This window comes from Saccoglossus kowalevskii, chromosome 4, assembly GCF_978046115.1.
Source record: "Saccoglossus kowalevskii chromosome 4, keSacKowa6.1, whole genome shotgun sequence".
Lineage (NCBI taxonomy): Eukaryota > Metazoa > Hemichordata > Enteropneusta > Harrimaniidae > Saccoglossus > Saccoglossus kowalevskii.
The window spans coordinates 16,781,944-16,809,018 of NC_140644.1; the positions used below are offsets into that span (position 1 = coordinate 16,781,944).

The following is a 27,075-nucleotide window of genomic DNA, read 5'->3' on the forward strand; positions in this document are numbered from 1 at the left end:
TCCAACTGCCTTATGGGAAGAGGTCACTCCTTGATCTTAAACTACGTGACACGAGGTTTCGACGATTGCCGTTGTATTACACAGCTCACCGTCCTTTAACACAACCTCCACCATGCAGGGTAATCCCGACGTCGACCCAGAAGTCGCACACTTCCTGAATGTAGAATCGCAGAGGCAGCGCTTCCAGACTCTAGTGCACCAGTTAACGGGACAGTGTTGGGACAAATGTCTCGCCGATTCCAGACTCAGTAGCAAAATGGACTCCAAATCGGAGAGCTGCATTGTGAACTGCGTGGAGAGGTTCATCGATACAACAAATTTCATCGTTAATCGATTAGAGAACTCTCACAAATAACTTCGTGACATTTAGGTGAATATAGTTTGGTGTGTGAACTATATCCGTAGTTTTCATTCACTGGGGTCAATGAACTTCATACCAGAATTATCAATATCCAACTAGCAGGACATACCAAATGACAATGATATCAAGGGATGATGGACATACCTGGGCTTTACACAATAGGAACTGTTGAAGGATATAATCGCAACTCAATGAAGAATACTGTACTAAATGTGAGGACTTTTTATCCCAAATGATTTAAAAGAATTGAATGATACCTACTGAACACCTGCATCAGGTCTCCAACATCTATCCTGATTTTGAGATTTTATTCTGATCTAACAACCGCCAGTCATCTGGTAATTCACATTACCATGTTGAGTAAATGGCAGAACTGTAAATGAACGAGTGGATCTGTTTCCTAAAAACAAATTGTCAGGGTGGACATGTATTATTTCCGACAGTGATGACACTTGTTTCATTTATGTATTGAACAGTTATAATATCTTAGTATCATGTACAGCGCTCGGGGATTGCGTTAACCACATATTTTGCTTCCCGGACTCCAATTATTGAAGAGGGACCCAGTTTTTCAGGCAAGCTGGGGTCCAATCTCTAATAAAGTTATAAAGGGTCAAATTTCAATTTCTTAAAATTTTGTAAGTGGGACTCGTCTTGCCGAGACACTAGCGCAAACCCTGAGCGCTGTCTTTATTCCATGTGACAAGTTTTACTACTGAATTTGAGTAATACAATCATTCATTTATCATAACGAGCTGATGTTTAATTCATTGCTGATGTATCCCGTCTTGTTAGAATTTTAAGGGAATGGTCCCATAGCACTGTTCAACGGTGTGGCTTCGGTTTAGAGCAGATGGGGTACATCAGAAGTCAGTATCATATTGAAAATGCTTGAAACTGAAACATAAGCCATGAAAGTCACAAAGTTCCAAATAAAATGTTCACTGCAAAATTTGACAATTTTGTCCGTTTACAGTATTTGTGAAGATTGGGTGACCGGTCTATTAAATGAATTATGTGATTTTATCAAATCCTCCATACTTAGACATACATTGTTAGTGGTACACACATTTTTGGCAATCTGAATTTGATTAATTGATTTTCTTTTGTTATACATCTTTGACTTTACTTGCATCAATTTGGTACGAATATTCTCAACATGAAGTTATTTGTAAATAAGTGGAAACTAAGGCTGGGATATTAGACAACCACTTTAAATGTAATCTTCATGACATCCATGCTTAGACACTAGTGAACTTTTATGATTCACCATTGAATCTCAAATGTGCGCCAACAGTTGTCTGTCAGCATTATAGTGCAACATTGAAAATTCATGTGGCCAGTCTCAGTATCATAGTTGTTACACTGTCATTTTGATGTGGGTCCTATGCGACGTAAATGCATACGTTTGTTTATATTAAAGTTTAATACGTGTGACAACTGGTCATTTACTGACGCCTTGCATGTGTTCAGATTCCTGCAACTTGAATTCTACATACTTCAAAGTACAAATATATGCCGGAAAGAACAGATGCGAGCTGAATCCAAGACGAACTGTACACTATCTCGATGTGAATGATGTTTAATAAAATATCCTACAGTTTTGACAAATCCTTGCCAGTGAAATAGTTAATACCATTTAACAAAGTAAAATACAATAAACGCACTTTTATGCCCTTTGTGACATGTAAACATTGCCTGATTTGAACCACTTACAGATGTAAAGTAAGACATGGAGAAGGTAAAGTGATTTTCCTACAAGTGTGTATTACACAGTACAATAGCACATTTCATTCAATATTCATTCATGGGTTAAACTTAGTAACTTGGGACTTACCCCCATTTGGTCAGTTAGGAAAGACTTGATTCATCTGCCCAACTAAAATCTGCCAGTGTGGGACGTGTCAACAGGCCTTAATGAATCGTATTTATTATCGCACTTTCATTTTCTACCAGTTGGCAAAAATCTTGATTGGTCTAGGCATGTCAGATACGTGTATCGTGCATGTGAAGTTTTAAATTGATTTGTCCTGGCATGTACAAGATGTGGCATTTTGAAACTGCATTTGTTTAAACAAGACTGCCAGTGAACCATTTTGGATTTGACAGACGATGCTAGACACAAGTCAGTTATCTGGTGAGCTGGGTAAACCAACATGCATCTGTGGGATTGTCCCCCCCCCCTCTCTCTCTCCCTACAACGGTCTGGAGCTGCTAAGCTTTCTCCTTCACAGTCAAAGAATGACCACAGCATAGATTATGAATGTTCTAGATTTCCATAATTAGGTTACATGTATATGGCTATCTGCTATAAATATCCCAAATATAATGCAGATGTCCCAATTTGACCCACACACAAGACTGCACACAAAATATTTTGCGATCATTTCTTTTAATGCTACATACGAGTGATCTGCACGCTTCTCCCCCTATATTTAAGACATACAGCATAAAAGTTTGACTACAGTTAAACCAGCAGCATGCATGTCAACACATCATGCACAAAATACTTGAAACATAGTACATTATTAATTTGGAAAGACAAATAATGTATTACTCGTTTATGTTTATATTTACATACACAGAACAATTAAATGTTCAGTTTCATTTTCACATGCCCGTTTCATGCAGGGCCATTTAAAAAAAAACAGTACCTGTTCTAGCCTGCGTCACATTTTTAGATTTTCACATGTATGATAGAATAAATATTGCTTTATACATTGTGCATACCTTATCAGCATAGCAGAAAATATTGAAATTGATCTATTACCATCAAATATCTAAAAGAGGGACAAGTAGAATCAAGGGTAGATATAAACCTATAATAACAATTTTTTGGGAAAACGTCAAAACATTATGTAGTGGGGAAAAAAACTTAATTCCATTAGTATGGGAAAGGAACTGCTATGGGCCTGAAACAAGTCTATCCGACAAAATCTGTTTTACTTTTTAATGCGTCCTCATTCATCATAAATTTGTGATGAATTTTTGATATCCAAGCTTTAAAGTTATTAACATTGTTTATTTTAATATTTGACACTCAATCAATGACAGAATTATAAATCAATCATAGAATCTGTTTATGATAAACATGGTTTGGCAAAACATGTTCAGATCAGGTGCCGAAGAAAAATTAAGGAATCAAGTTTTTTTATTCTACATCAATCTTTTGACGTTGCCCTTAGATTGTTGTAATTGTTAACATCAGAGCAGGACATCCAACCCTTCATTTGTTTATGAGCGAGTCGCTGCAATTCTGCTTATATTCTGAATATTTACTCTAAGAAATGGTTAATAATACCAGATACACGACTTATAATAGAATACAATACAATAACACTTTATGCAGGCATGCACACCAGAATAGATAGCATGTGGTTTTTGTGGAACACAAATCAGTGTCATATTGTAGACACAGATTACTACTGTATTTTCTCTATTAGAAGCACAACTCCAATAGAACATTAGAAGCACAAAACCCAAAATCATGCTGGCTGTATACTAAATCATTAAAATATTTTGACCGTTGCTACTAATAGAGTAAATATGGTATTACAATTAGTAGTACTCGGTACTTCAGCGTGCAATACTATATGTCTATAATACAGTACCCACACCAATGTGTACAAGTAGTAGGCACATGTACCGGTATATAAACAGGATAGAAGAGATTATCACTGTATGTTGTTTTCTAGACTCGATGACCTTAAATATAGTTATTATTGATTTATAGGTCTACATGTTGGTTGTATGGTGTGTCACTGTTGCTGAGAACAGTCTTCCAATATAAATTGTTAAATTGGATGCCCAACAGTCTCAGAGAGTGGGCACAGTAACACAACATACATACCAACACTATAACCTCTCCACTAGGGCTGATTCAGAGCCATGCAAATATACATCTTGAAAATTTCCCCAACTCTTCAAAAAGTAACATGAGAGCAACAAAAATATTGTTTGCCCTTGATAGGTTTAATATCTATTTTTGTTATTGACACATATTAAGATGTCTACTCTACAGACTATCATAGCACAAAGTCACGGCACACAGAAAAGGTAATATCTACAGTACAAGAACATAGTATTTTTAGAAAAAAATAGTGATTACAAACCACACCAAGTTACAATTTTCAAAAATCGCATATTCATCCTGTTTGCGTTATTCATTAATTATTTACACATTCAACAACATCATTTTACTTTACTTATTACTTAAATTGTATGCAGTAAAAATTGATAAAGATCCCAATCTTAAATACAATGAAAGCTCTCAAAACACCAATTTCTCAACAACAAAAAAAAAAAAAGAAGTAGAGAAATAAGCGCTAAAAAAAAAGTAAAGAAAAAGCACTTGATGTAAAGGCTGTCAAATTTGTTTTTCATAGATGATGAGAAGCATGTGAATGACAATAATGCGTGTTGAAAATTAATGTCTAAACTATGGAAAGTTGGTTTTCTTGAAAATCCTGAATACGGACATTATAGCCATTATGTTGTTGGTGTGCATCAAGTGGGGGAAACCACTTTAGGGCGATGATTCGCAGTGATAATAACAAAAGAAATAAAAGAACAGCATGAGTGTGCATAATTTTTATGTGTGTCTCCTCACCGTAGATAACAGTATAAAAACCTTGATACTGACTGGTCTGCACACAGTGTGGTGCTTTACTTTGTTATTTTCACTGGGCATCCCTGCTTGTGAGCGATTCCCCACTCACTAAGTTACAATTGAATGAATAACTGTTGTATCAACAATTTTCAGATCATGCTTCTACACCACACTTCTTGCAATATAGTGTCACAGTACAATTTATATTCCTGGTTTTGCTTGTAGATGATTACTTATAAAAAGAAACTGGACAACCTTCAATCAAAGTACTTTTTTTATATAAATAAACTACCAGTAGATGAAGATATCTTGTCAAAAAAGAAAAAGCTAAAAATGTTTCCTCCATTCAACTGGAAGATGTGGATTTCAATAATATGATTGTTATTTTTTTTTTCAATAAATTACAGATTTAAAGTAACTAGAATATCAAATGAGTAAAGGAGTCAGCCTATTAAAATAAGGGTTGTTTGAATAGTCCTACATGGACAGAGGGCAGTAGACCAATGTTGCTTTCTGGTAGAATGACGAAAGTACTCTTTCACTGGTGAATTCAAGATGTTATTAGACCTAAACCTTAATTGAATGTTTACAGTTCAAAAATGTAGTGCTCGTCTGCAACTTTAATGAGGCAGTTAAATTTGCTTGCTCATACGTGCACACTAAAGAGAACAACAAAACTGGAGACTAAACGTATCAGTGTTATCTGGAAGTGTTGAGACAGTGAAGTATTTGCACACGATACCATCTACTGTAAAAGGGTTAATTATTCACTGGGTTTTAATTTAGCTTATTTCGCTGATTGGAAAATGTGCTAAATTAAAACCCAGCGAATATGTAAAATTCAGCATAGAACACATTATCTAAATGATAAAACTGTGAATTTAAAACCCACTGAATATGCCTGAAATGGTAAATCAGTGAAATTTACGGTAAACCCAGTGAAAATTAGTCATTTTACAGTATGTAGCAGGGAGGGCCTTATTTCTGTTTACACATTAAACAGGATTACCTTATGAGGCATAGATAGGCAGAATTTATTGACAAAATAAAGAGATTAATGTCCCCTTAACTGGGTAATAAATAACCCAAAAAGAACAGGAACATGCTTATTGAGTGATTGTCATCAACCTCTAATAATTTAGACAAATGATCAAAATTCAAGTTTAGATAAAGATGAAAAAGAATTTTATCATTCTAACAATTGCAACATTTACAGACAGAAAAGGTTAACTAATACAAAGTAAAACTTCAATGTTGTTGATCAGTCTCCAAGAATGAAGGTACAGTCTCTGATGGGGTCTTCAGTTTAATACTGAATTGCTTGAGTGTGGCGTCCAAGGCATCCTGGTTACCGGAGAAGTAAGCAGATATTGCATTGTGGAACAACAGTAGTTGTTTATGCATCACTTTCACCTGAAATATGGAGAATAATGTACAATTCCATTATAAATCTGCTTGTGTATGTTTGCAATCACAAAAACCTGTCTAAGTTGGAAGCCTGTCTAAATAGAGCCCTGTGTAAACTGGAAAACTGTCTAAACTTATCTACACAAAAAAACAACTGAGAATAGAAAATAACCCCACTGAACACTTTGGAGTTTGGTTTTAGACAGATTTATAATTTATAAATTGTGCCACAGTCACCATGCATGTACCATCATATTTCACATTGAGTTCATACGACGTATGCAGTTTACCTGTAATGTGAGTGATCTTGGTCTTTTTTGGGCGTTTGACTACTATGCTAATTTAAATTATGAAAAAGGGGCAGTCATCTTCTTTTACTAAGTGAATCAAAACATTTATTTATCAAAATATTTATTATCTCACAACAAAGGAAAAGTTCTTGCCTTATTCTCTTCTAGAAATTTCAGTTTAATCGCAACATCAGCTCTCAACTTATCAAACTTTTCTTTGTGTAAATTATGTTTGGTCTTGGCTTCTTCTAATTTAGTTGCAGTGCCACCATCTCTTGGACCAAGCTGCAGGGACTCCATGTCTGTCCTATAGGCATCATATTCAACCCTACAGAGAAATATAAAGATTGATGGTTTATATAGGAATGCATGCACACGATTATATAATTTTACAGATTATTTCTGTAATTATTTTTTTTGTGCCAGGTGACAGTCCTGACATTGAATATCACTGTTGTCTCAAGGGTATATGGGCAGCAAGTACCGTAAAATCTGTATTAGAAGCCGCATCTCTAATATAAGTAGCACCTATTCCTTTTGAACAATTTAGAACCAAACATTTACCACTTCTCATTTACCATTTCTCGTCCCCTGTTGCATTGTATCATTTTAAGCCGATGACCTGGCGCAGATCAGTGGTCACACACCCTTGGCAGACCAATGCATGCTGCAGCAGAGGTGAACAATGCAATGGTACTTAACACTTATTAGTCTCCAAAACTATAATGTATTACACAAACTATTTTGTATATTTAAGCAATAACCCCCGCCGAAGGCGGGTATACCACGAGATATTGCACAATTCACGACATATATGCACGAGCCACAGGCGAGTGCATATATGGAGTGAATTGTGCAATATCAAGTGGTATACCCAACTTCGGCGGGGGTTATTGCTATTATATTATACCAGTATATTGACAATTCGATAAATCTTGTAAAAAAAGAGTTTACTTTCATCTACTAAAAGATCATGATTATGGCCCTTGAACATGAATATTTATAAGAATAGTATGTAGTTGTACGCTGAATGCATACAAAAATTACATGCGCAACACAGTTCAAATTGAATACAAACTAATTTTTATTCCACATGAAAAAAAAACATATCCACGTTGAATAGAGCAGCGTAAACACACATATTAGCATAACAAAGGATGACCTTTCTGACCTTTTACTGACGCACAACGCGATTTGAAATACAGGGTCGTGTACAGTTTGGATCATTTAAACAACGGATTTTCCACGTTTTCATTCCGGTTTTTGTACAATTTGGACTGTAATTTTCCCATTGAAAGTACAGTTGTGAAATAAACCGGTTTTGTGACTCATCATACTACTTCTAACTGTGGATATTTGACGTTCAGCGGTACTTAGTTCGACCGAAATTTGAGACACGGCGGACGCGGTGTATCATGTACGGCGACCGGCACAGCGACCTCAGTTCCAACATCTGACCTGGATACCTTTGGTATAACCAAAATTTTGTGACAGTATGACTTACAAGTTTTGTCGTTGTTCTGGGATAAATTTGATGGTGTAAGATCGGATTTTCGCATCGTTTTTGTGACACGTACATGATATGCCTTGTCTCAACCCCGGCCGAAAGACTTTGCACGCCGTCGCTCTAATACAGTGGTTGGTGTACACTCGGCACAAATCTGTAGCTTTCGAAATTAGCTTCATCATCTCCTATAATTTATTTACCCATAGTGGAGAATTACAATACCATATATCGTCGTCGAATCCAGCGTTGTCCCGTGTTTTTTTTTAAACAGATGGCAATTACTGTAGAATACTAAATATTTTCGCTATTTTCGCTGAAGGGATGATTCAGTGAAAATAAAATCCAGCGAATATACTTTTTTTCCTATATTTCACATTAAACTTATCAAAAATCAGTGAAAATAAATTCCATACAAAACGCCCTAAAAGCCTTTTCAGCAAAAATTAATTCCAGCGAAAATAAAGTATTCCACAGTACCCGGGTGCACTGCAATTTTGTCAGCCGGCTGCCGCTACCGGACACTGGTTGTTATTGGTGGCATACATTTTTGCCTGTGACTCGTAGTTTTTTGCATTTTTATGTCATTAAATCCTTCAAGTTTTCTTTGTTGGAAGTTCGCAATCCATCCCAAAGTAACAACACTGAGAACACAGCGTTCTGGCATCCGTGTAGGCACCTCACGGTGTTGAGGGACGGTGGTTAGTAGGTTTGTGTGGCGAACGACAATCACCCAACGACCGACGCTCACAACTTGGACCCCACCATTAACAAAAAGCAATATTATAGTTATATAACTTTTCAGATGTTTTTAATTCAGTATTTTTTTCAATATTCTTCCAAAATTCAACGACTATATTTCCTTAAAAATCAAATAATACCGGTTTTATGTATTTCCGTATTAAATCTGTAGTCAATTCATGTTCCAGGGCCACTTAGTTTAGCCGTGCATTATCAGCCATGGATTGCATATGCAAATTTTGTGTTTGGACCAATCAAATCAATGGATTAACACCATCAATATACTGGTATAATATAATTATATTTACGTCATATTCACCAGCCCTGTAAGAACTCCTAACTTGTATAAAATATATCAGATTAATTGGTAGAGGTAGAACCATTTTTCACAGCAGTCTTCAAAATGGACGAGACCAGCATGGCTATCGGACAAAACTGAAGCCATGATTGAATCAAGTGAGCTGTTTGCTAAATTGTTGCTGGAATATTTCCCAGATAAGTTTTAATACTATAAGTATGAGGAAAAAATATTTGGGAACCAGCACACAAGAACCGCCAACAAATACCAGAAATACAATATAAATGTCAGTGTAAAGTTTGTACACTTAGTAATATGACAACAGCAACAACAAAAACAAGTTTAATTTTGCTCCATTGCACATTCAATAAATGTTAGTCATGGAGACTGAATAAAGCCATGTTTTTCTCACCTGGCAGTTTCATACTGTCTCACTGTCAGTAGAGTATCCTCCATTGTCTTGTGACAGAGAGTATTCACATTGGAGGTGAAGAAATTCAAAGCACCTAGCAACGTTTCTCCATTCTTGCATAGGCTTCTTTGAGTTTCCGAATTGTAGGTGAACTCATCTTGTAGTTCTGGTGACTTGACAGCCAGATCTGTGAATGCTTCACCTAACGCCCGCTGCGTTTGCACTACTTGATAGAAGTGATTCGTCAATGCCCGGGACAATCTAAGTATATTCGCATATTTCCTCTGAGTGTCACGAAGGACTTCTATCTGCGCTTCCAACTGTAGATCCACCGTTCGGGACCCACGACCTAATTTCTCAGAAATCATCTGCCGAGTACACTTATATGTGGATACGCTCCACGTCTTTATGGCATCTATTTTGGATTTGGAATTTTCTAAGAATCGCTGACTTCCTGTGCCTCCTGGACCAGTAGTCATAGCTCCATGCCCAGTGCTCATGCCTCCAGCGCTATAACCCTCATGGGTGCTACCACCATATACATTTCCACTTGTTGAATGTTGTGCTATTTGTAGAAAGAAAGAAAATGTAACTGAATGAGAGATACAAATGCATTTTGAATAACCATCCAGTCACTGAATGACTAACACAGTATAAAATTTAATTAATGACCCTCATTTACCATTGTACATTGTATGAGCCTGGGTGTCTTTTCATTGGTACAATTAAAGTGAGGTGGTTGTCATGCAGTATGTGTTCAAATTTCATGTAAAGAAACAATGCATTTAACACGCGCTATGTATGTCACTATTGGTTTCATATCGAACAGGTCACAGTACGGCAACCATCGCCCTTTAACAATTACCAAGTATATGCATTACGAAAAATGGCATCTAAATGAATTGCAATATTCTCTCCTACTGTTACACTAAAAATACATTTCCAAAAGAAGCGAAAAAAGTGAGGGTAAACATCCATATACATTGCTGGGAAAATTACATGTGGTTTTAAAGTGTCTTGTACAAACAGGTGTTTTTTTTTTATATCTAACAAAACCTATTTGATACCTGTGGAAATGCAAAAATCATGGACGAATTACTAAACTGTACATATGTGAGTGCACTCGACTTCTCTTTAGGTTCACACACACACACACACTTGTAAAATCATTTCATCAAATACAAAAAAACAAGTGCAAGCATGTAAGTACATATTCAGAAGCACATACTTTGGAAACTGCCATTGTCTTCTACGATAGCCAGGAGCATTCAATATGGAAAGGAAATTCAATGTGGATAAAAGATTAGTTGCATTCAAAGTTTGGTGATATGTCGCAATGCCAGGCAATGAAGCCAAATGGTACTGCATATTAAACACACAATATTAAGTCTGTCATGAAATTAGGGGATGCGGATAATAAACTACTGGATATAGTAATATTAGTTGAACTTAAATTGGCATGAGAAACTTAAATTTATTTTTCATGCAGGTGATTCTGATTGTTAGCTAGTAATGAACTTGAGGTACAAGTATGGTTGTTACTGTTTAGGATTCCTGTATAAAAAGACACACGTTGTGTTAAGAAATGTTATGTATTTATTTATCACTATTTTGATTATCTATGCATTTTTTTCACAATGGACAACCAAGATGATGATAAATGTTATTGTTTCTTACAATTACAAGTAACATGCACTGTGAAGTGTAATAAACAGATTCATACAATGTACATTCAAATTTTTCCCGAAGGTCCATTGTTCCAACCCTGGTATGACTCCAAGGTCGAACAAAGAAAAATCTATGAAGTTTTCGCTTGATATCGCATGATTAGCAATCAGAATAATTATCATAATATGGAAAATTTAGACAATTTAATGAGTAACATGTATATAAGACGTTATATTAAACTGGCCATGAAGTGAACTCTATATGTGAGATACAATGGATGTTGTAAGATTAGAACAATTGTTCATCTATTTTAATTCATAATATTCTCGATTACTGACACACTACAATCCTAACATATTCACACATAGAAATAATGTCTAGACTGGAGACAAACGTCTGCAAGTACGTACTTACAAAACTTTGAAACAAAGTATCCAGTATTCAGCTGTTCTGACCTTACATCATCCTGAGCAATCTCAAAGACAAAATTTTGGTGGTTTTCACTAATTGTAGAGAAGACCACTATCAAGCAAATACATCTTTATATTAATGTGATGCTCAGCTCAGTTACAAAGTTCCTGTAAATTTATATGCAGACTGTTTGTTTGTTTGTTTGTTTGTGTATATATAATACGTGGATGGTATTTGTTTGGTAGTGATATTGCTTACCAGTACAACTGTGACAGACTTAAAATCATTGGCGCAGTACCACAAGTCTATTATTAGTTTTATGCATTAAAAATCAATGAAATGTAATGACACTTCAGCTCCTTGGTATTTTGCTGACTGCTCAGTACATGTACATGTATGACCGCCTCTCATTATGCAATTTCAGGTAACAAATATGGAACAGATGTACTGCCAGGTTCTGAGAGATGGCAACTTTGTAGTAATCAGTCAAGTGCTGAGTATGGAGAGGCAATGTATACTGCACCATGTGAGGGCGCTGTATAAAATGACAGTACCCCGGTACATGTATGTGGGCTAACAAAATCACAAGGCAGCCTAGTGTAATTTAGAGTGTTTGAAACCTTGAATGCGTGTAGAGTAGATAGAATGATGGTTTAAAAGGAGAGAAAAGGAGAGTAGCAGGATTTTTATCAGGGTGGTGTAGGCCTAGCCACAGTTAGCAGTACATATAGAGGCTTTCTGAGTAGCACAGCTCCCATGGACGAATGTTGGCAACACAGTGACACAACATGCACATACGGTTATGTTAGATACAACACTAATAATAATACATGTACAAACAACAACAAGCACACAATTTGTAAACTAAAACCTGTACTTGGAGAATCTATGTAAATGTAATTCACAAGAAGTTACAAGAATCCTATGCGCTACGAGTGATGGAATTTAAGAAGTAGTACTGTACTAGAGTTTTTAAAATATAAACAAAAGAAGAAACCTGAATAACATTGATATTTTTAAACTTATGTCTTCAGTGTTTTTCCCAGGCAAATGCCCATGCATAGGGCTACATTGTATATTAAAGCAACCTAATTTGCATATACCGATAGTTTTTACAATAGAAACAATTTACTTATGTTGCTTGGCAATTCTGTCGCTAATGCAAAACCATATAAAGGTTAAAAAACCTGGTGAGAACACTGGACCTGACCGATCTGGATTACATGTTTTCAATGCTATTTTTTAGCTGATCATGCTACATTGCATAAAACATTTTCTACTGAATCTACTAGTAGTCTATTTTTACCATGTCTTCATTTTTACAGTTTCAAGAGCTTATTCTAGACCTACCAACACAATATATTCATTCTGATTACAAGTTATGCAATTAATTTTGGTCTGATGATAATAGTACTTGTACATTCAACACAGTTAAAACTACTCTCTAAAAATAAAATATGCACTATAAATCTAAAAATTAAATATCTTCTTCATGCAAATCTGTAATATCAATTACCTACATGTATCTACATTTGAATAGTGTTTCCTATGTTTCCATGCCAGTTAAACTGACTTGTGTATAAAAAAAAAAATGACGTTGTCCAAGTACACGAGCAAAATAATAATGAACTACAGATACACAAACACATGAATGCACAAGAGAAATACTGATGAGAGAATCAGTCAGCCAGCTAAGCTCTGAAAAACTATAAGATGCCACTGTTTACAATATGACTATGTACCTGTACCACCCTGTAGATTGGCTAAACGACTGGCGGCAGCGTCGCTGGGGACAACTGTGGGAGGTGTGATAGGGATAGTAGTTCTAGGAGGGCTAGTTAGGTCAATACCAGTAAACTGACCACTGGGTGATTGGATCGCGCCACCCTGCACTGTTGACGAACTGTCAGTCAGGTTTGGTCCATCTCGCAACATGTTCTTCAAGTCCTGTTCAAATGTATCGTCTGTTTCCGTGCCGTTTGGTGCCTCGCCGTGATCAATGTGAACATTGGAATATCCTAAGTCTGACATCATCGATTAACGCCTATAGAAAACACACATGAAAAAAAAAATAATGTAAGAAATAAATTTCATTCTGGAACATAAAATGTTCTAATATTACAAGGTTATGACGAGAATACCCCAAAGTATGCATGAAGACAGTAGTATGGTGATCGTATCGACCATCGCATAATTTAATGAGCAATGGCAAATGTTTGTGTTCAGAGACAGGATTCTATTTCCATCACACGCTGATAGCGCTTCTGTGCCTGAAGTAAACAGAGGAAAGTGTTTGAATGTGAGGTAAACACGACACACAATTACCATAAAGAAGGCATCCATAATTTTACGGACGGGTAAATTCTATTATTTTCAATGTCAAATTTATACTAATATTAAATTTGAATTAAATCAAGAGAAAAAGTATCTTCATGAGCCAAGTATGGTTTGCACATCAAACATAAACTGTTTATTCCATATCAGAATCACTACCTAGATATAGCAATATGGGTTGATGACATGCAGGGGTTTTTCTAGAAAAACAAGAACAAGAAAGAGCACACACAGGCGAGGGAGTTGAGCGAGAGTAGCTAGCACAGAAACAACATGGCGGATCAACATGGAAACGCCATAACGGAAGGTTTCTGCTCCATGTTAACGGTGTATACATCGCCATTAAAATATTTTGGGGGTAATTTTAGTGTATTTGGTGTCCAGACACATTGTCAGCTGGGGTTGCTGGGAGGTTTTCACAGAGAAAGATTTACTGTCGTATGGCAGCACAGAAGTACATGGCGCAAAAAATATATTTATGACTTTTAAAGTTCAATCGGTAATTCGGTGAGAGGGTACCAGCTGCGAGTATCAGGGCGCTGCACCCCTGTTCCCTGGTTTAGAAAAAACCCTGACATGAATTCCACACGTTTGTTTGATGAGATGCATTTCAAGGTTTACAACAGCACACATCATCATTGCCACCTTGCTTTTTATGTACATGTATCTCACTGATCCAGCCGAATAAATTACATACAGGTTATATTTATCTTAATCAAGTACATATTTATGATCAAGGCAAATCTGACCTCGTTTTACTATGGTAACTCCACTTCACGTATGCATACATGTACATGACAGACTGCTACATACAATGCATGTTGTGCATGTATCAGTAGCAGTACATTGAAATTAACCTTTTTACCACAAGATTCTCACCCAAATTTTTCTGAACTTTTCTTATATTCTTCATAATTTCTGGAAATAAACCATAATTTTGGAGCCAACAAACAAATTTGAGTCAATTTTCAGTTTCTACTTAAAAAACTTGGTTATTTTTGTCTTGATCCTTTGAAGTAAAGTGCAGACTATGAACTGGACTATTTTGTGGGTTTGTGATGAAAAGAGGGAACTGGTGAAAAGGTTAAACAACTAAAAGTTAGATGCATCTCAATTTGACAGTGATTTTTAAAAACAGTTACATTGTAGATATCCTGTTTAGAGCAATATTGCTATTTCATAAACAAAAACGCCAGCAACATCGCAACCATACTTGGCGGGTTGCTTTGTCTGCCAAAGTAATGGTGCAGTACACAGACAGACATCCTGTGACACTGTATGTGTGACACTGTATGTATGACACATGTACTGTACTTTGAAATCACTAAGAAGCATCCACCATTGTGTGACAGCAGCTGCTGGTGTACTCTACTTTGGAATTAAAATGGATCAATGTAATACATGTAACATGTTAAAAAAAAAAAGATTGAACTACATCACATAAGTTATTGATGTGTCTATCTCAAAGAATCAAGCGATTTAATTCAGTATTATAATAATATGAATATAATAAGAAAAAGATTCTATTCACACACCAAGGCTTTTGTAGAATTATTAATTACCGGTAAATAAGGAATATAGATAAAATCTTGACAAAAAGTGCTTTATTTCATTTTTTTCACATAATATCAATTACAAAAGCAATCACTGTTCATGTTTTTAGGGATGCCAATTTCCAAAGATATAGAATAAAAATCTAATCTGATGTGCACATGTACTACATGTGTAAAGCAATTATATGACATCACGTAATGTTGAGAAATAAACAGCTTATTAAAAAAGATAATACAAGGTACAATTGAAATTCGGCATTTAAAGATCTCTAGTCATAATTACTCTTTATTATTTGAAAACATATATAACTTGCCCTATTGTTTTGTTTTTTTGTCTGTTTTTTTTTACTGTATTCTGTCTGTAGTGTTATGTATATCTTAATTTATTGAAGCAATACAAAATAAAATAATATTAGGACACAAACTGACACGCTTTTGAATTGACAGATCAAGTAATAGTGAGCAAATGAGCTGTACGTTTTTTGTTTTTTTTTCACAGGGACAATCTGGCATGTCTACATCCTATTCAGAACAAAAAGCTATGCAGTGAGTCAATTAAACAGACTAGCATAGAAGAGAGTTGTTTTTTTATTCAGGAAACAATTTAATGTGTGAAAATCAAATTGTAGCAAGTACACTTACAGCACCTGTTTGGACACTGAGAGCAACTGATAAATGCCAGGTTAACCAGACAGTGCAATGAGAACAAGATCGAAGAGAATGTGCATAACAAAGCAGTAAACAGCATGTCCCAATTGTACAGTAAACATATTAATTATTCACTGGGTTTTAAATTTGCGGCTTTTGATAAGTGAAATCCACTTGAGCATGTAAAATCACAACCCATCGTTTCATTGAGAAATCTTAAGAAAAATAAACCTCAGCGAATATGATCAAAATATTCCAATTAAAATCTAAAAATGAATGCTTTTACAGTACATTTATTTTATTAACTACACTGTAAATATGTAAGGATTGAAGTCAATTTTTATATGCAGCCAATATTCAAATTCATTTGAAATTTAGGTGATTCCTGGATAAGGTTAGATGATTGCGCCGCTTACATTTGAACATCTGCTCGCAATTTTTAGTCCAATTTAAAATACACGATTTCCACTTTTTAAATGTGCATCAGTGATTTCACAGGTGACAGTGATACCCATTTTCTATACCCAAGTGGCTTCAGGGCACAGACGGGTTTTCAACTGACATGGTTCTTTGTATCTAGAACATCTTTTAAGACTGAATAATTTACTTTTACCAAAATAATATTAAATACATGTGTTTGTCAATGAATATATTATTATTATATTTCTTATATTGTTACTTTTTAAATGAACTTCTCCATACATGTAGAGCACAGAATTTTGTTTTGTACAAGTCAAATATAAATTATACAAAACCTTGTTCTTGTTCCCATATAAGGATGACATAGTTTCTTTGTATCATGAAGGGATAGAGGGATCAATATTATTGTAAAATGCTTAATCATTCACTTGGATTTGTTTTTAATGCCACATGTAGCTACATCTTAATGAACCTGATGAAAACCAGGGAAATATATAAACAAGCAGCCTGTCGGCTGAGATAGCTCCGCTGTAAGCAATGCACATGGCAATTAAAGAACAGAAGATATCATTAGAAAATGAACAAATCTGAGAGAGGTCCACATGTAGTACCTATATGTATAATATATCAAAGTAATTGGACTTGCGGTTTTCAACAAGAAGTCGAAAATATCACTTTTTACCAAAAATTACATTGAAGATATCATCATGAAATGAACAAATCTGAGAGAGGTCTACCCAAGGTACATATACACCAAGTATCAAAGCATTCAGGCTTGTAGTTTTCAAGAAGAAGTCGAAAAAGTAAAACATTGACACGGACGACGGACAATCACTCATATGATAAGCTCCGCTCGACAAAGTCGACAGCGGAGCTAAAAAAAAGAATCACAGAATGCCTTTTTTTTTTTTTATGGTACCATGGTTTCCTTAACAAATCAGTGAATTTGACACATACACCGTAGAATACTTGAATATCGATCAAATCAGCTAAAACTAAAGAAAGTGAAATATTATGGTGTTTCCATGGCCATGAGCCTGTATAACATTTCTTGTTGAATTTGTTGATGGTTGAACATCAAGGCATTGCCCCAGACAGAGTGACTACATACCATTTTGAAGCGATTTAAACAACACAGATCCCCATAATCACATTATTGTTATCCAGCCATTTATACAAATATAGGATTGGTCATGTTCAAAAAATGCCTGAATCATGTGAAATTTCTTGTTAAGGAATTGATAACAATATACATGTACAAACATTATACTACATACTCTGCCTACCACACATTGCACTCGGAGAGAATTTCATTATTTTGTCAGTTTTAAAATTTAAATTCTAGACATCTTAATCGTTGGTCAAATGAATAATTTACACATTTCTCAAAACATTTTTGCTAGTATTTTTAAAAGAATTTTTTTTTCTGTGAATGAAATCATCTCCTTCAAACATTTAAATATAATAATGCATAAGAAAATAAAATACAAATTGTTTAAAAACGTCAGGATGTAGTTTAAAAGGTTATTATTTTCATCTAGCAATATTACATACATGTATATATGAAACCTGAGATTGAACAGAAGCAGTAAGGTTAGACAATATTAACAATCACAAGGCTGTGGCACATGAAGTGATTTCATGTGCAAATGGGCAACAACCATGCGACTTGTATGAACCTTCATATGATGCAACATTTATATGTAATAAATCACTTTTATATTGTATAATTATATTTTTATGATTCTAATATTTGACAGCTGTTGGAATCTTACAATAACTACTTTTCACAAATCATACATAATATGATGCTACTCATGAATTGAAATACAAAACATCATTATTTACAACGTACCATATTCACTCAGAAATTTGATAAATCGCTGAGGTGTCAACACACTGTCTATATGAGTAAAAACAAGTGATATTTTAATGATCCAGAATACATTAAATGCTATTAATAATAAAGCAAATATGGTTCATGTCATTTTTTTTATCTGTTATTATGTTTTTGTGCCTGGGGACAGTTCCCAACAGTAATCGGTACACTGGCTGCTCCATTTACATGATTAATGCGCAAAATCTGAGCAGTGAGCCCAGACAAGACAAGATTGTCTGCATGTGTGACAGTTAAACAGGCGTGTACATGTACTTGTATCGTATAGTGTTGCAGCAACAGACAATATAAGGCAGAACATATTTTTTTTTAAATTGATAGAAAAATAAACCGATTTTAGGATCACTTATAATTTTAGCACAGTAATTGTACTTGCTTTCCAAGCGTGATACTATATTACAAAACACAATACATCTAAGTCCAATTTTCCATTGTCACTTTGTAATACAAGGTACCATCTGTTGCAGAGAAATCCCTCATCATCAGGTACTAGCACATATTTTTTCAACCAAAGTAAATACAGTATGAACTATAATTTAAAATGATTTTGTACAAATCGTTTTATTCACATGAACCAATTTTCAATTGTATAGAAAAAATAGCATGCTAAATTTCATTCATTTTTATGAATTATGTAATATTTGCTTTTATCACAGTTTATTTTGATTCGTCCCTGAAATCAAAATCGGTATTTCCACACCTCATATGCAAATTAGGTCCCTTCAGGAGTACCATTTTTTGAAACATAGCAGAAATAAATAATATTTAAAAGTACGATATTTTCCCTTGGGGCACATGAATATACTTGCCGAGTGAAAGTCCGCCCACAGGATACACTGCATCACTCGTGAAAATAACTTCCATACGCAACAAAAGCTATGGGGAGGGTGTGGGGTTCCGGCATATTATTATAACAACCAGTACCGGTAACATTTTGCATGGTAAATGCACATGCATAGCCAACCATTTACATGTATTACGATTCAATTCTCACTTGGTAAAAATCACCAGTGCCTGAAAGCACATCCATCAATTCTCATCTTAGGATGGCCATTTTTAGAAATTTCAACTGAATTGTTCTAAGTTTCAGAGGATGTTTTGGTGATCTAAATTTACCTTTAATTCATGTATTTGAACACATTATTTTAATATATGTTGAACTTAGTATGTAACGCATTATAACTTTTTGGGGGGGGGGGGGGCTGTAACAAACAAACATGCTATAACACGTACACAAAATCTATCAAAATAAGATTGGCAGCCAACAAAATAAGTGTTATTTCATAAATAAAGATACATGAACAATAAAGATAGTGAACTCTTTACTTTATTAAACACGCTGTGTGGGAATGAAAACACTTGGCACACAAGTCCATATTGACACACATAAACATGTACAAGTTACCGAGCACAAATTAGGCATGCATTTATAAGGAATGTCATCCCTTTAAAAAAAAAAAAAAGTACTGTAAAATACTTTTTTTTATAGTTGGAATTAATTTTCGCTAAAAAAGACTTTTTGAGTGTTTTGTATGAAATTTATTTTCACTGAATTCTGACAGAGTTGAATGTAAAATATAGGAAAAAAGGTATATCCGTTGAATTTTATTTTCACTGAATCATTCCTTGAGCAAAAATTAACTCCAAGCGAAAATAAAGTATTTTACAGTAGTGATAAATCATACATCAACGATCATTATTCAATTGTTATACCCACAGTATAGAGTTTTCAAGTCAGAATTCTAAATTTAGAATATATACTTTGAAACTCAATTTTATATACATGAACTTACCCAAAGTGACAGCTATGAATATTAATTAAAATTCATTTTTGTAAGCATAATCAGTTTGAAGGTCAGATGAATATTTGTTATTTTAATTTCCGGCACAGTGCTACTCATTTATGCCACACGGATAGAGAGATAATTAAAACTCGTACAATGTAGCAATTATAAAACTGTTACATAAGCAACAATTGGAATAACATTTGTGTGAAGTTTTTAAAATGATATTTCCGACCTTTAAATATATTCTTTGTCCACAAATTATGTAACAGATGATAGCATGACATTGAAATTAACAACTGTGTACTTGGATATTGGTTTGAATAAACACCAACTCAAGTACAGTCCCTGGTACATGTATAGACACACATAACAGTTACCATATATCATGGTCAGAAACGGTGAACTCTGCGCGTTTAAAGCCTTTAATTAGTCTTGTTGCCAAGCTAGCAGAAAAACAATGACACGCTGTCAGCCAAATTAATAGTTGTTTTGTATGCTTTATTTAAGTCTTATCTTGTCAAGTCATTGTAAAAGTCCACAGGGCTGGTGAATTATGCAATCTTGTGATATACCCACCATCAGTGCAAGTTATTGTTATTACACACAGTTATCTTCCTGTAGAATTGGTAAAAAAATCAAACAACTTGTTCTTGATGTGTCAATAGTAAATTACGAAGAAATATAAGGTGTAGCCTCTTATTTTTTGAGATTAAATTAAATTGTGTTTCTTAGCAGAGACTTTGATAGATTTGATGTTATCATAATAAACCAATTTTTGAAAAAATATCAGTTGTCGAACAGCATTGTACATAGGCAGTGATGCTCGCTTAAGTGAACCAATGTAGACGACAATCTATTATACTGGTTTTTCTTTTCCTTTTTCACTGAATATATCATAATGTCCATCATTTTACTTTAATTTCCCAGCATAACAAAAAATTAAATTCAATTTTCAAAAGCTACTGACTTGGTATCAATAATTGGTATTCATAATCTGGAACATAACGTTGAAATCATAAGCCATGGATAAATGGTGCATTATGAGCCATTTAACCATAGCTTGCATAAATTATATAGGATATCATCCAATCACAATAACGTACAGTACTTATGGCCCAGGTACGCTAGTAATACATGTAATTTATTTCATTGTATAAACGGTAATTATACAAGGCTAAATTTTTATTTTCATTGAACAAGTTCACAATTTGATTAACATTTTTGGGAAGTGATTGAAAGTCAGAATTTGTCAGTTATGGAAATATCAATTATAAAATCATGAACAAAATTATTCAAGCTCTTAAAACCCATTGTCCGAATCGCAGTTTCACTGTAGCCGACTACCCATGGCCGTTGCTACAAACCTGTGCGTAATCATACAGAGAAAAGCTGTTTTTGACGCCAAGTTAAAATGAATGGTTTGATTTGATGTGCTAAGAAGCTTGATATATCAATAGAATTTGCAGTCTTATATCACGTCATAGCTTTGCTAAAAAAAATCCAACTTTGTGTTTGTTTACCTATGGAAATGCGTCACAACATGAAAGAGTTCCTTAAGGCCCCTCACCCCTAACCTGAACCCTAAGCCTAACACTCCAGCCCCAATTGTACCGGTATTCAATATGCCCCTCCAAACAACTGTAAGTGACTAGAAATAGAGTATGTACAACTGAAATGGGGTAGGGCACTGGAGGGGAAGGGTTAGGATTAGCGTTATATGTGAGGAGGCCTTAAGGAACTCTTACCGGGCATTGTGTCTAGTTCCACAGCTTCATTATTTGGTAATTTCTACAAATATATGAAAGTCACAGAGAGTAACAGTCTCTAAAATAAACAGTAGTAATGACTTTGTATCTATAAAGTAGATAGCTGGTGGACATTATCCAGATAATGCACTACATACTGGGATAATCGGTCAGACTGCCTTGCGAAAACAAAGTTAGATCACTTGGAGTGTTGTAACAATGGTGAAGCGACTGCCAAATAAATGAACAAAGCATGGCAAAGATGCCTTAAAACCTAGTAAAAGTTTTTACAGTTTCAGGGTGTACGGTAGCATATTGCATCACCAAAACTGTCACAGTGCATTAAAATATTACTTATTCTGACAGGTAGAAACCTGTTATTTGTTCTTAGTTTACATGAAAAATGTCATTCCCGCCATAACGACAAACACAAGTTTTAGTCTGGCCATTCCCAGCTTCGTGAGAAACACTCGGTACCGGCGTCCAACGCGTAAATAAACGTAGCTCACCAAAGGCAAACACGATGACCCGTTTTATCGATGTCACATATCTCAGTTAAATGTGCTCGAAAATGCTAGAAATGAAAAAAAAATACTTCGCAGCAGACTAAATAGGGAGTCCAAGTTTTCTTCCTAGAATGGCTTGAACACAAGGGGCATACGCCACCAATTTTAAGAACATTCCTGTCGTTGAGCTTGCTGACTTGCTGCAGGAATTTTACACTTCAGCTTGCAAGCAAGATGGGGTGCAATACAGCAAGCCGTCGCTGCCTGGTTAACGAGGTTCAAACCATCGACACATCAATGGTCCTCCCGATCATCGCAAAATTAACATCATGTAAGATAGGGAGTTCCAAGTTTCTCTATTTTTTGTATACGTGTTATGTTCAAATGAATGCGTGTGTGTGAATGGGAATTGTTGCGTGAACGTGTTGATGTTAAATACAGTATACAGATTAGTAACAATGTACTCCCTGGTGGCTCATAATTATGTCATGTAAAGTGTGCTTTTGTTCATTATGAGCCACGGGGGAGAGGGGGTACATTATTGTTTAAATACAACATACATATTATTATGATGTTTTCAAATGATGCCAATTTTCAACTGATCATTTGATTCACAAAAACAAATATTGACAAACATGTAGAAAACAGTTGAAATAAAGGTGCAAGGGTTTTGTGCAGCTATTAATATAAACTTTCTTGTGATTCATAAAACAATTCATTGAAAAGCTGAAATGAAGTTGGCATTTGAAAAATATAATCCGCCCATGTTGTCAATATTTTATGTTTACTGACAGTGTTCAGTTACATTCTATAAGTTACTTCAGTTCTAATTTTAGTGTTCCTGATAATCTATTGAAGAAAAAAATTAACATTAAAAAACATGAACAAAAAAATAATTTGAATATTAGTCTTAGTTTATTGTTAAATTTTCACCCATCTAGTATATATCCCATAATACAAGTTCCCAAAGCTTGATAAATTGTTCCTTCAAATTCCCACACAAAAATGTTTCTTGTTAATTTATTATTTTGAAAAGTCTAGGGCATATTTAAAAAATAAAACGTTACATATAAGCGTAAAGGGATGAATGTAAACATTCATTAAGTGTGTCACTTCCGGGTGGTCGAGACTAGACTAAATTTAACGATCACTCACCTCATTTTGCCACGAATCAGAGAACCCTATATTACAATTGAACCAGCTTTATTTATTTATGCGACGGGGTTTTGGTCAGTAACGTGTTGGGGTCAACAGCCAGACGCTTAGGATATTTAAATGTAATAACCATTTTATAAGTAACTGAACCCAAATTACCCACGTGGAACCTCAAACGTGTAAAAAATTATGAATGAGATGGGGAAATTAATTTCTGGCAAGATTGCTTGGCCAACGGTTGCTGACGAAAGGCGTTTTTTGCGAAGTACTTACCACAGGAAAAATCCACCTATGTTACAACTGCTATCATCCAACTCCTGCACAACCCAAATACCAAGTCTTTTAATTTTTACAATATACCGATCAGAGATCCATCAAAAATTAGATTTCCAATACACCACCTACTCGTTGCAACAACTTGCACTGCACTGTGCACTTGTCTGTGTGTCGACACATCCGGGACAACCGCCAAAGTCTCGCCAAATCTCGTGACCTTTTGGGGGTCGTTCGAGAGCTCACCATGAAACACATGTGTGGAACAATTGAGCAGTAATTGCTTCGCAAAGAACACGTATTTATAGCGTTTTATTGTTTGTTATTTATCAAAATATGGTAATCTACTGAGTGAGTGAACATGGACCAAGACCGCGCCGCCGCTAGAAATGTAAGAATTTGTATATAATCGTGAATATTATAATAATCAATGGTCACGCCAATTTGCAGACGACATCATGTGTGATGGCCATGATGTACTTTTGGGATCAAAACAAACAGTAGAATCAGGTAGAATCTGTGTTGCGTACTTAGTTACTAACACCTGGTTCATCGTATATTCTTCATAGACAGGTGGTTTTTATATAGAGGTTGATTAATTAATTCGTGAATAAAAATATAACAATAATTTCGCAGTTCAAAGGGTAATTTGTCAATTATCGATTCTTATGTCATGACTGCGTACTGTAAAAGTATAAATGTTGTCAGTTTGTGAATAAGATGTTTGCAAAAAAAAATCTGTCAAATCGGTGTAACCTCTTAGTGTAAATTTTCTAGCAAGCCATCATTTTTTCTTTCTTCAGTTTAAAGACTTCCTAACACAGTATAATAAGTTTACTGAGAGTTGTTTTGGCCACTGTATTGCAAATCTCAACTATAGACTGTTGTCCCAGGAAGAAGTAAGTACATCAATATTCATTTCTTACACATTTGAAATGTCAAAACACTTTTATATGCCTATATAGTTGAAAAGGCGCCCAGTTTTACCGTCATCGCTTTCTTGTTTCGAACGGCAACATTGCTGACTGATTTGCTATATGATCTTGTAATGTTACGCCCTGATTAGAACAAAGTCAGTCAAACCAACCTCAACAGGATATGTCAAACTAATAGCGAGGGACTTGTTTGCATTGAATATACATACTTCTGTATAATCTGTATTAAGCCAGTGCTACCATTAAAATGGTGCTATGCAACAAAGGGGGATGAGAAATGGTGAATTTTTGATTCTAAATTGTTCTAAAATAGGTGTACCATTTCTATTTAGGAATCCAGCTTCTCATACAAATTTTACAGTAATAGACGATCCTGCATTATGTGTGAAATTGAATGTCAAAACAGTACATATGTACATAGGTCATAGGTCGTAGTGGTCACAAACATTGCTTGGGATTCTAAAAAAACGTGAAAGTATTTCAATTGCTTAATTAATAATGTGCTGTACACATTTGATGATGACCAATTTCGATAAAGTAGGCATATTCAAATGCAATATTCCCCTGTCAAAGATCAGCCCTTCAATGTGAGCTATGAAAAAAATTAAAACATTCTATTTTTGCGGCAGATGTTCAGTGCGCGTCTTTCACGCAACTCGCGAGATCTCGCAGTTGAACAAAAAAATCACACTCTCGACAACTTGTATACTCGTAAGCCAAAGGCAACTGAGCTAACTATACAAAACTTCTCAATCGGAGTATATTCTGCCCTGCCCTCTAAAAAACTGGTATTACATAGTTTTGGATGACAGATTCCCATGTGAACTTACAATTGATAACGAATACAAAAAAAATATGTCGGGAGAGATAGCAGTAACCTCAATGATTTGGTGTGGACTAGACAACTAAAGATGTGTGAGCTGTACTATTGTTGTGCAAATATAATAAAACTTAATTCCATAATAGTGACCATGAACATAAAATATAACCTCATTTACAGGAATGGTGCAACACCACATGCTGTTTTATCCAACATTGACCTTTTGATGTTACTCCTAATATTAACACAGTATGTCAACATAATAATTGTAAGTCAGAGTAAAGTCAAGTAGTTCCACAGTTCTAATAAACTCAAGTTTACAAAATATGATATTTTGTTTGATTATAGGAAGCCTGTATTGACAAATGTTCTTCCAAGTTAATCAACATTAACCATAGGATGATTGGAACCTATATGGAATTGAACCCTATGAACAAGAATCAATTTACAGAACAAGACTCTCCAGAATTAAAGCAATTAGCGGCCCAAGTAGAGGATATACTTGACAAAACAAATCAAGAACTGAGTAAAAATACTGAAGAAGGCACTACAAAAATTGAGGCAGTGGCTCCTGTTGTCAATGACCCTGTAGCAGCCGAAGTTGAACCCCATGTGGCTGCATCGAGTAATCAAAGTTAGCCTCACAGACTAGATATCTTATTTCTATTGTGCTTTGATATTAAATGTACTGATACATAATTATTGCGGAAGACAAACTACAATTTTTGTAGCCACCCTGCCTACCCTTTACTCCATAAAACACATTATTAAACATCTGTCACTGTAACGCCATAAGATACAGTGTGCCGTTATTTTGCGGTATTGCACGGGGTATTTTTATCCTACCATATTTGGAAATGCATATTCCAAATATGGAGTGATTGCATGCGAGAGGATCCTCTATTACAGCAAGTCTCAGAAGTATTGGGGCAGCCAATTTGCAAACTCGCTGGCAAATTGGCTAACTGCTTGGGTTTTGACTAAACAGTTGGCTTTCGAATCTTGCTGGCGCCATCCTGTGGTCACGTCCACTCCGAGTGAATCTATATAACAGTAGGGGACAGTCGTCATACTTTAGTTGGATGGCGATTTCGCTTTCAAATATACCAGGGAAAGTGTTCTATTTTTTTCGTGGTGTTCGTATACAAGGGATTGTCCATGCAAAAACGATGAATGAAGTCGAATTTTATTAGCAGTTGGTTTAATGTTACCCCAACGAATCGTTTGGATGTGAAAATTTATTTTCTCCCTGATTTATAGGAAACTTTCTCAACTTGTCTCTTTATTTAGTTTCAATCAGT

General features: G+C 35.1%; 3 protein-coding genes across 8 annotated transcripts; 2 read left to right on the top strand and 1 right to left on the bottom strand.

The window, feature by feature from the left end:
- The first annotated feature begins 26 nt into the window (after positions 1-26).
- On the top strand, positions 27-1,972 carry LOC146746649 (mitochondrial import inner membrane translocase subunit Tim8 A-like). The gene has a single exon (XM_085497867.1). The coding sequence runs from the start codon at positions 113-115 to the stop codon at positions 353-355; it is 243 nt and encodes an 80-aa protein (XP_085353993.1). The 5' UTR covers positions 27-112; the 3' UTR covers positions 356-1,972.
- Positions 1,973-2,736: 764 nt separating this feature from the next.
- LOC100373374 (arfaptin-2-like) lies at positions 2,737-24,226 on the bottom strand. Of its 6 annotated transcripts, none has more exons than XM_085497864.1 (6): positions 24,020-24,226; positions 13,564-13,745; positions 10,851-10,871; positions 9,623-10,187; positions 6,821-6,995; positions 2,737-6,383 (listed from the first exon to the last, which is right to left on the bottom strand). In XM_085497864.1, exons 2-6 carry the CDS (start codon positions 13,733-13,735, stop codon positions 6,219-6,221), a joined length of 1,098 nt encoding a protein of 365 aa, XP_085353990.1. In that variant the 5' UTR covers positions 13,736-13,745; positions 24,020-24,226; the 3' UTR covers positions 2,737-6,218. The 6 variants fall into 6 exon arrangements, with proteins under 6 accessions (XP_085353990.1, XP_085353989.1, XP_006819747.1 ...); XM_085497863.1 differs by having other exon boundaries at positions 13,552-13,745; XM_006819684.3 differs by having other exon boundaries at positions 13,444-13,745.
- Positions 24,223-26,473, top strand: LOC100373225 (mitochondrial import inner membrane translocase subunit Tim10 B-like). Its single transcript, XM_002737323.4, has 3 exons — positions 24,223-24,410; positions 24,823-24,918; positions 26,123-26,473. Exons 1-3 carry the CDS (start codon positions 24,381-24,383, stop codon positions 26,411-26,413), a joined length of 417 nt encoding a protein of 138 aa, XP_002737369.2. The 5' UTR covers positions 24,223-24,380; the 3' UTR covers positions 26,414-26,473.
- The last annotated feature ends 602 nt before the right edge of the window (positions 26,474-27,075 follow it).